The 10,301-nt window shown below is 36.4% G+C and overlaps 1 protein-coding gene across 1 annotated transcript in view; it reads right to left on the reverse strand.

Moving 5' to 3' along the window:
• Positions 1-2,908: 2,908 nt before the first annotated feature.
• The window catches only part of LOC107096575 (fibronectin type III domain-containing protein 7-like), an 8,279-nt gene continuing 886 nt past the window's right edge, over positions 2,909-10,301 (reverse strand). Inside the window, exons 4-13 of the mRNA XM_015393304.1 lie at positions 9,316-9,576; positions 8,014-8,274; positions 7,339-7,602; positions 6,136-6,390; positions 5,799-6,056; positions 5,427-5,681; positions 4,020-4,274; positions 3,246-3,509; positions 3,087-3,116; positions 2,909-2,970 (exon numbers count right to left, since the gene is read on the reverse strand). Coding sequence (XP_015248790.1) covers positions 2,939-2,970; positions 3,087-3,116; positions 3,246-3,509; positions 4,020-4,274; positions 5,427-5,681; positions 5,799-6,056; positions 6,136-6,390; positions 7,339-7,602; positions 8,014-8,274; positions 9,316-9,576 — 2,135 coding nt within the window. The 3' untranslated portion in view covers positions 2,909-2,938. The remainder of the gene's footprint in view (positions 2,971-3,086; positions 3,117-3,245; positions 3,510-4,019; positions 4,275-5,426; positions 5,682-5,798; positions 6,057-6,135; positions 6,391-7,338; positions 7,603-8,013; positions 8,275-9,315; positions 9,577-10,301) is intronic.

A 10,301-nucleotide genomic window follows, 5' to 3' on the forward strand; every position in this document is an offset into this window, starting at 1 on the left:
ACCACAGAACACTTATTTGATGCTGAGAAAATATTTATTGACAAAAAAATGCATCAGTGGAACACATGAAACACATTTTAACGCTGTCAGAACAATCCTAATAGTAAGAAACAGACCAATGGAAAATAAGAGATATGCACAGATCTGCTGGTTCATAATAAGGTGGCTCACTGCTTCAGCAGCTAAATAAAGTCCTGTCTGATTAAAAATATTTTTATTAAAATGTTCATTAATTACAATATTGAAAAGGGAACATGATTGCTTTTTTGTAAATTTTCTTTTGTTATTGTTATAAAGCCCTCATATCGGTGACATCATGCATTACTAAGGCATGATGTCACCGATAAAGGGCAACTAATGATTAGGTGGTCATATTAGACACAACTTTAATTTAACTGAAGAGTATATGTTGAATCTCAGTGAACACTTTCAAAAAAGCTTATTCTCATCTTTTCTAATTTTGTAATGCAATTACAAATTATAAAACTTAATGTTCTGTTAACTTGGGGATTTCACTTTAATAATATAACATCAGCAGTGGCTCAAATATTAGTATTTATTACTTTTGAATTATGGCCAAAATGTCATGTCTGCATAAAAAGAAGAAGAGGTGGTGCAGAGGGAGGATTGGTGATACAGCTTTGCCATGAGAGTCTGTCAAGAAAAAAAAATCAAACAACTTAAATATGAGAAATATATTCAATGTTTAGGTTCATTATTGCTTGCAGAGAAAACCAGTACCTCAATAATGGTTAAACAACCCTATAGCAATACTAATTAAACGGCACATTTCTAATTTATACCTGCAATAAGAACAAATGATCATTAGTAGTATTATTAAACCTAACTTAAATCCTTTTATGACAATACCTATACTTTATATATGATCATATTGGGTTGGAGTTGGACCAAAATATAGAAAGGAACTTGGGAGTAACAAGGCAAGTTGAACATTTTAAGGAATACAATTCCAAACCTTCAATAAGAACACTGAAGACACAGATCAGACAGATAAACAGAGGCATGAAATGGGCAAAGTATAATCAGTTGAGATTATAGAGTGAAGGTAACCAGAGAACTTGGACAGCTGTGTATGAAACCAACACTAAGAAGTAATTAGAAACACAGAAGGCAACTGAATAAGGCAAGACCTGACAAGAAAATGCAAGATGAAAACACGTTTGAAAACCAAAACTGAAACACCAGCAACAGGTCTAAGGTCATCTTTTATTTATGTTATATTTATGCATCTGAAAAATGCTTTTATCCAAATCAACAGGAGCAGTAACTTCAAGGCTAGCAATAATGTACCCATAAGGAAGAACAATAACATCCAAACTCAATGCAGAAAAACTCCAGGCCAGGATATGAAACTGGAATCTTCTTGCTTTAAGGCATCAGAGCTAAAAACCGTACCATTGCACAGCCTGTGTTTTATCACACTTCTTGAAAAGAGACATGATTCATGCCAAAGCCAGCTCGACAGGAGATATGACTCAAAGGGGATTTAAACTGGGATTTAATTTGGGATTCGTCCAATGAACTTTTTTTTTTTTTTTTTTTTAACCAGCTTGGTTGTCAGTTTGTCAACATTTTTAACCTGTGGTTGCTGGCAACCCAATACAAAAATTGACAATATCTGTTTTGCTAAACCTTCACTTTTCTTTTTTAATCTTTATTAATTAATTTGATAAGAACTACACAGACACTTATGTATTTCAAAAGCTTTTTCTGTTGGTTTTATTGATTAACCTGCACGGCTAATAAAAAGTGCCAGATTTTAGATGCATTTCCAGTAAACTAAATCAACATCAATATTTACTAAGCAAAAATCTGTCTGTATTACTAACACATTCCTCTTGCAAATGTACTAAGGTTTTCATTCATTCTTTTGCCAATAAAAATAATAGTGGCTGCAGATAGTGCATTTGTGTCCAACTCTAAACAAAATACTAAATACATGCTTTACCCTTTATGTCTTCTATGCAAATATTTAAGTAATATAAAGGCAACAATTCAACGTTTTTTTTTTATGTCTCTTTAACTGTAATTCTTAGAAAAATACTTTTTAAAACAAAAAGAAAACCAACTTTTTAAAACAGTTGAGCTGGGTTGCTCAACTGTACAATTATCATGTAAAATTATCTGTATCCATGTTTCAGAAATGGAGTCAGAGAAGGCAGCATTTTATCCCTAAGTTGTTTAATTTTTATTTGAATATTATTGAATATTATTTCTAGTCCTAGCTCTACTGGTCCCAAGCAGCCTTATTAATTATTTTTAGGTGTATAGTACATAACATGATGGTAAAATTCACAGATAAAAAAGTACCCTTTCTGATCTAAAGGGGACAAAAATAGGCTTTCCCTAACTTTAACTTGTCATGAATTGTATGTCTCAAATGAAATTAGATCCCTTCATCATGTCTTGAAGGATGAGAGGATAAGATTTACTGTCAGTGCTGAATGTTATATACACAAGCTAATATCCGAAAATTTGCTGAAGTTGACTGAACTTGTTTAAAATATATTGTACCTCTCTGTATACAGCATTATAGTCAGTGGCTAATAGTGATGGTGTCAGCTCATTAATGGCTGTTTTGAGCAAGTTTATTTTTTGACTGAATGAATGGGATAATAGGTTCAATATGTTACTGACTAACACTGATCACACTATGTTTCTGTGCTTTAAAACACTGGAAGAGCTGCTCACTAAAAGATTAGAGGTCTTACTGTTTCCTTTTTGTGCTTTTTTTATTTTTATTTTATCATGTATTTTTGGTTTGTTTTTGTACATTTTTGTTATATGCACTTCATCTTAGCAATAAAATAAATAAATAAAATACTAAATAAAATTAAATATATATATATATATATGTTTAAAACGTTTTTGATATGTTTAAAACTAATTTCAAAGATAATGGAAACTTACCTTGTAGTTATTCAACACTTCTTTTCCCTCTGTAAGTCACTGCAGGTGAAAAGATTGAATATATTTTAGAAATAATTACCTTTGTTTAATATTTTATAGGTAGCTTGAACCTAAAAGTGCCTCCTTGGTGGTAGGTAATACATGAACAAACTCACCTTTGCCAATGTTGCTCCCTGAACAAGTGACTGTAAGAAAAGAAGCAGATACATTCAGTTTCTCCTATAGTTTGTTTAAACTAGAGGCCCATTGATTATTATTATATAGCAAAACAATATCTGAAACAATGAGTAAAGCTTTGTGAAGTGTTGTCAAACCTGAATAGTGTCTCAAAGGGCAGAAAGGAACTTTGCTGCCCTCTGCTGTGAGCGGAGTCACTACTAGATTATACACGTGCCCACATTGGATGTTTTCAACATCACAGCTGTTCTCCCCAGGTGATGCTGTGCAGGTATAGTTGCTGCTGCTGCCTGTGATTGTTGCCATGGTGCTGAGGCTGCTGGCTGTGCTGCTGTGCCAGGAAACACGCAGAGAGTTGCTGGCCAACAGGCGGAGTTTGATGCCTGATGGGCAGCAGGGGCCTGAGAGAGAAATACTCTGACTGAATAGGTTTTACTTTATCAAGGAACCCTACAATAAATCTTGTTGATGAAAAGTAGGTTTTACACTTGTATACAGTAGTTAGAATGGTAAAAACTAAATAAAGGTACATTTTTACCAAGATATTTCATGTTTTAAACTTGTGATATTCTATCTTTTTTCCCTAAAGTTTCAGCAGCTTAAAGGTGGCACCTATCATCATTTTTTAAGGAGTTTAAACTTTTTGTAATCATAAAATCTATTTCACAACTAAAACTTTCACCAAGAAAATTTACCTATCAAGTTAGTTACAGAAGCAATTCAAAAAGATGCACATTTAATGGTAATTTAGATTTTAAAGACAAATACATAGAGTTCAACATAACACAAAAAAAGTTTCTGGTTTGACTTTTTTTTTTCAGAAAAAGAAATTTTATTAGTTAAAATAGAGAAAAATAACTATTAAATATAAAAGTAGCTAAGATCTTCCACGTTTCTGAATGATGACTTACTGGAGGAAAATCCTTGGTAGGTGCAGTTGGACAAGTGTCCGCTCATGCTAAACACCTCCATAGTGACGGTGTAGTTTGTGCCACAGGTGATGCATCCCATGAGGCAATGGGAGTCTTGGGTATGGCAGCGGGCATGTCCATGTGGTGATGTCAGGGAAGTGATGAAAGACTGCGCCCCTTTGGCGTGAGACCATGAGACGTTTGACATGGCTTGAGTTACCTGATCGACCGTCAGATTCACCGGGCAGCAGGGTTCTGCAGGAGATGTAGGGATGCGACATTTTAGAGGAGAGACAGCCTCACTTAAACAACAAATATCCTTAATAAGGTCATTGATAGGTTGCAGAGATTCAAGTTCTGGTGGGGGGTCTCTCTGCACGCTGTTAGCTTGTTCTCAATCTGTAGGAATCTGTCTCCCAAAGTTGTCCTCTGTAATGAGCATTTGCATGTGTGGCTTATAATTGTTTATTCTTTTTTTGTGTGTGTGTCTCTATTGCCCTGTGTGTACTATCCACTTCCCCAGAATGCTCCACACTTTTCTGTCTCAACAACCACTGGAGACAGGTATCAGTATCACAACAGCTGTTGCTGTTTGCTCTCTATTACAAAGTCTAGGATTTAAATCTTTGAATGACAGAGTGGGGCATTTCTGTTTCTTGAGATTTTTGCATAAATGCCTTTTTATCTCCTTTCCATCTTGTGCCCTGCAAGGTACTGATGCTACCCTCATATCATGTACGTCACCCCATGATCATTTAATGCTACATAGAAACCACCCCCATGTGGATTTGGCAGGGTTCAGCTTATATGAAAAAAATTGAGTGTCATTAATCCGTCTGTCTTGTTTGTTATCATTTCAATAAAAAAAATGCAGTCCAGCTTTATGAGTTACTCCTATGAATCCCCTAAACAAAAAATTGGTCTAATTTGCATGTTAACAATAACCGTATATTGTGTCGTACAGATAAAGTTTTCAGGAAAAATTCCCTTTGAAATTGTTTTTTCTTCTTCTTCTAGAGGTAAAATTGTATGTTGATTATGAAACGTTTCAAAAGGATTTGACAGTTTCAAAGAAATAGTCCTTCAAAACTTTATTGTGATTTCCCTAACTGTGTAAATGGAAGCTGGGAACATCTTTTGGATGTCTCGAAAAATGTTTAAATCTCAAACAGCAGCACCTTTTCCAATTATTTTGTCATCCTTCAGCAAACTTTGACTTGGACTTAGATTCAACTTTATTTATTCCTTGGGATTACTCCTTCAGGGAAATTCTGGCCAGTAGCTTATATAGAGTACAAAGAGTTAAAGCAAGATGGCATGAAAGATAAAAAATCTCACCGACTATATAAAAAGAGTGTATATAGTACAAAAAAAGCATAAAAATATAAAAAATAAAAAAGACCTGACCTGTTTCCAGTGAGGTGGAGTAGCTGGGTAAGCTCCGCCCAGCGCTGCTGGTTGCTGTGACGCTGAATTCAAACCTCGAGCCACAGGGAAGGTCAGTGATGTCACAGCCGTTTCCACTCGTCGTACAGGTACGCCTGACATCCTCTGCATCTGCACTTACAGTGTAATTTGCTGCCCTGTTGTTTGTTGTCCAGCTTACGCTGATAGTGGAGGAGTTACTTTGATTCAGAATGAGGTTTGTTGGCATGCAGGGAGCTAAAATGAAGAAAGACAAAAAATAGAAATTACTCTTTAGAAGCTCAAAGTATAGGCGAGACAAGCAGAACTCCTGGTAAAAAGCAGCAAGGTCCTGAAAAAGGAAAAATATTCTACCTGTGTCCCTGGTGTGGGATTTACAGGCATGATTACACCCGCTGATTTCATTGCAAGGCTTTACCACCACAGTGTAGGAACTGTCACAGCTGAGGTCAGAGAGGGCGCACACTGGAGCTGTGTCATTACAGAGGATGACCTCTGAGCTGTCAGCCGCCCGAGTCTCGTACAGATCCGCTCCCAGCGATGCAGTCCAGGTAATCTCTAGAGTGTCAGTGCTCACAGCAGAGACAGATACACTGTCTGGGCAGCAGGGTACTGAACACACATACAGTAGGAACAGTTGTCAGTATGAGTGTATTTTCTCATTTAGATGTCACCTCTGCTTATGACTCACCTGTGGTATGGTTGAGAATCCTCCCTTCAGGACTTTTGCCCGCCTGGTTGTACGCCATCACAGACATTAGATAGGTGTAGCCACACTGGCACTGATATGTGCAGTTGTTGCTGGTGGAGTTGCAGGGCGTCTCACTGATATTGCCTTTTCTCACAACGGTCTCATAACCATCCGCATAAGGGACTGTGTTCCACGTCAGCGTGCAGTCTCCTTCTGACGACTCCAAAAGAGTCAGAGACTCTGGGGGGCAAGGGACTGTTGGCAAAGAACTTGGAAGCTTGTCAAAAAGTTCACAAACTAAAGTATTTCTTTGAAACTGCATGCAGACATTAGGTGATAATCAAAACTAGAAGCAGGTTTCCACTCGGTTTTGATGTCTAAACACATATAGCGGGGTTCTTTCAATGCAGAGAAACTGCACTTTCACTTTCACCATCTTCCTCATCCTATTGGTGAATTTTTATTCAATCAGTGGCTGTCTGATGGCAGATGGCCGATCACACTGAGCCTGGTTATGCTGGAGGTTTCTTCCTGTTAAAAGGGAGTTTTTCCTCTCCACTATCGCTACAAGCATGCTTAGTGTGAGGGATATGATTAGACTCAATGAGTCGATGCAATCAACTGGTTTTCCTTAGATAGAAAACTTTTAATCAATTAGACTGTATGATTTAATGAATTGTAAAGTGCCTTGAGATGACATGTGAATTGGTGCTATATGAATAAACTGAATTGAAAATTTAATTGAATTGAACTGTCTATAATTTTAGCAATTAGACACTGGCTGGAATAGAGATTAATTGAAACACTTGATCCAAAGATTTTTTATGGCAAATCTCCCTGATTGATTAAGTTAAATATCATTACTGACTGATGATTGATTAGTTACCCTAACAAATGAAAGGCTTTTGTCAATATTTATTTAGGTCAAGTTGGATGAGAAGCATGTAGTTGCATGTTTTTGAAACTACTTTCTGTATGGGACCCTCATTAGCGGACTAATAGAACCCATAATTTAGATGGGCAGCCTATGAAATAGTCCCACAGATGAATCAATCAGATAAACTGCATCAATCCTCATGGTCTCCTATGAGTCACACATGGTACACCCAGCGATATGTCAATCAATACAGTCACTTTTTAACCAGCTAAACCTGTTAACAATATGTGCCTTTAGGCCAGCATGTTCATTATGTTTCTACTCACAGGTGATAAAAACCACTGGACTGGATGGAAGAGAGGGGCCAGCTTCATTTGAAGCTGTGATCTGGATTGTGTGTACCTCTCCACACCCCACTGGTGACAGTGTGCAAGAGCTGGAGGTGCTGTTGCAGTTTAGGCCCTGGTCACTTGTCACATGATACTCAATAGACCCATCATCATCACCGTTGAGATCCCAGGACACAGAAAGCCCGGTCATGATGTCACTCTTCACCACAAGAACACTAACAGAGGCTGGTAAAGGGTGTCCTGGTAAAAAAAAAAAAGAAAAAAAGAAAAGATGAATCCAGTTAGAATCAAGATAAGAATTAAATAATTGAAAAATTTACCACGGTGATTTGCCTTTTTTATTTTTTTTCCTTCTACTGTAAGGTGTTTAAGTTTAGTGTGTTGTCGCTGATTTCTTATTTAAATAAGAAGATAAAGTTTAAAAAATATGCTAAACTAAGGCAAAAAAATAAATAAATAAAATACTTTTTTAAAACATTCAAAACCACTGCATTGACTTGGCAATCATTTCTTAATATAAAATACATTTTTGGTGATTATTTTAAGACACCCACTCCAACTTTGGGGTGCAATAGCTTATGTACATCCTTTTTTTTTTTTTTTTTTTTTTAATATGTGTATGTACAGAGTTTGACATCTATCTCTTCTTACTTGTAGTCTGGTTGACGTACAAGGATTTCTCTCCCTCTCGGCCCTCGGGGTCCCAAGCTGAGCTCCTGATGAGGTACAGGGATCCTGCATCCAAGCCAGTGAGGCTCAGGCTGCTGTTGGTTGTGTTGTAATGTTCCTGAGTGCTGAAGCCAAACTTATAGATAGACACAGTGTACTGGACAGCATGAGCAACAGGGGGCCAAGTCACAATGATGGTGTCATTACTGGGAGAGGAGGTGACAAGTTGAGGAGGAGGCAGCACTGAGGAGAAGAGGGAAATTTTTTTGAATTACTTTTACAGATGGTGAGAATTAGTTTGTCTGTGGAAAGTCGGGAATCATTTTCACCAATGACAGATTTTGCAGCACAGTGTTTTAAATTTAAAGAATTAAAAAAACGTGTACATAATTGTTTTTCTATGTTCATGTCAAAGCTAAGTCAGCGCTGCTCTGAAGTGCATTACATCAAACTAAACATTTTTTCACATGGCAAAGAATCAGATACTAATAGATGGTCTCTCTGGTTTAAAGTATTTGGATTTTTAGCAAAGGACTTAAAAAGGTTTATACCATTACTTTAATCTTGATGAGATTCGGGGTTTTGTCATCAATGGGATTTTGGCCTCTAACTTATTTATTTGACCTGAGTTATCTGGGCTTAATGATGGTGGCAGCATCATGCTATGGGATCATTTTCTCTTTAATGGCAATGGTCCAAGGGGATGGAATAGAAAAGAAGAAGTACTACCCCATAGTTCTTTATATCATTTTAAAATGTATGGCTAAAAGGTTAAAGCCTTACATTTTATAAATATAAGTTCCACAAGGTGATGCTGTAAAATTAAAACAGTAGAACTCATTGTCGTTAGTTCAAGGGTTTGTATTAATCTTGTTTTTCCCTATGTTAGAAGAAGAAAGGAGCAAAAGTCATGTTCGTGAAACTCAGGATGGGTTCATCTAATTTTCTTTCAAAGATGAGGTCAGATAGAGTTTCCCAGGATATCTGAGAAGGCCCCCAGGGATGTAGACACATTGCCTTATACAGTTTTAACAGGAGATATGATGCTGTGGCTGTGTAGTGTATAATGTGAAAGATCAAGTGACGTCTGTAGGGCAAAAGGGACTGATGAGACACAGTTCTGGACTTTCTAATTCATACAATACTATTGTCTTTGCATAAACCCCCTTTTGGCTAGAATATTCATTTTCATTTGTATTAAATGTCATAGGTTTTAATGATAAACAAACAATAGCTTTGGACTGTAATAAAGGAAATGTTCAAAGAAGAGAGGAAAAACACTACCAGTTTTTGCAGTTACAGGTTTGGGTGGCTGGCTCCGGCCTGGATCTTTTACGGCCATAATGCTGAGCTGGTACTCAGTGTAGGGGTGGAGATTATTGATCTCAGCTGGGGAAGAGGACACTGTGTCCTCTCTGAAGAAGCCATTTGTATTCTCAACTCGTATTATGTAAGAGGTCGTCCCCATTGTTGGGTTAAACTCCAACATCAAGGTCCTGCTGTCCTTTGGCTTGACATTGTTGATAGGCTCCATCATATCGGGTGCTAAAACAGAGATGCAGACACATTTTAGTATAACCTGTCAGTGTTTTCTTTGTTTTTCAATGTACAAAATGCAAAGACAGGACATTTGTAGAGTAACAACTGGGGCACCCTGTGCAGGCCTAATTCTGTTTAAAATCACATTAATTTATTGAAAGTTTCTTGATAAATATTTAGGCTACTTATTTGGTCTTTCCTAGAATGTGTCTCTTTACTACCCTATATCTCTATGTGATTTATACAGAATTTATGTGATATACAAACACACAGTAGTGTATGATTGAAAAATGGAAGCAAAAATTTTAATGACTTCTAAATTAAAACAATTTAGAAGTCATTAAAAATTTTGCTTCCATTTTAATTTTAATTTTAATTGAATAATTTTGACAGACTTCTAAATTAAAACAATTTAGAAGTCTGTCAAAATTATTCAATTATGGGATTGATAGTATAACACACTAGTGGTTTCAAAGTTATATTACAAATTGGAAGCAGCATTTACATATAAATGGGCTAAATTCTGAATATAGAGAGGTCATATGTGGAGTTCCACAAGGATCCGCTTTAGAACCATTGATTCTTATTTTTTTTTTATTAATGATTAATGATCTGTTCCTCAACAAACGAGGTAAATTTTTTGTTGTTTGCTGATAACACCAGAATATGTCAATCAGAAAGAAAGAAAGAAAGAAAGAAAGAAAGAAAGAAAGAAAGAAAGAAAGAAAGAA

Source organism: Cyprinodon variegatus, unplaced genomic scaffold (genome assembly GCF_000732505.1).
Source record: "Cyprinodon variegatus isolate N-32 unplaced genomic scaffold, C_variegatus-1.0 Scaffold635, whole genome shotgun sequence".
NCBI classification, from domain to species: domain Eukaryota; kingdom Metazoa; phylum Chordata; class Actinopteri; order Cyprinodontiformes; family Cyprinodontidae; genus Cyprinodon; species Cyprinodon variegatus.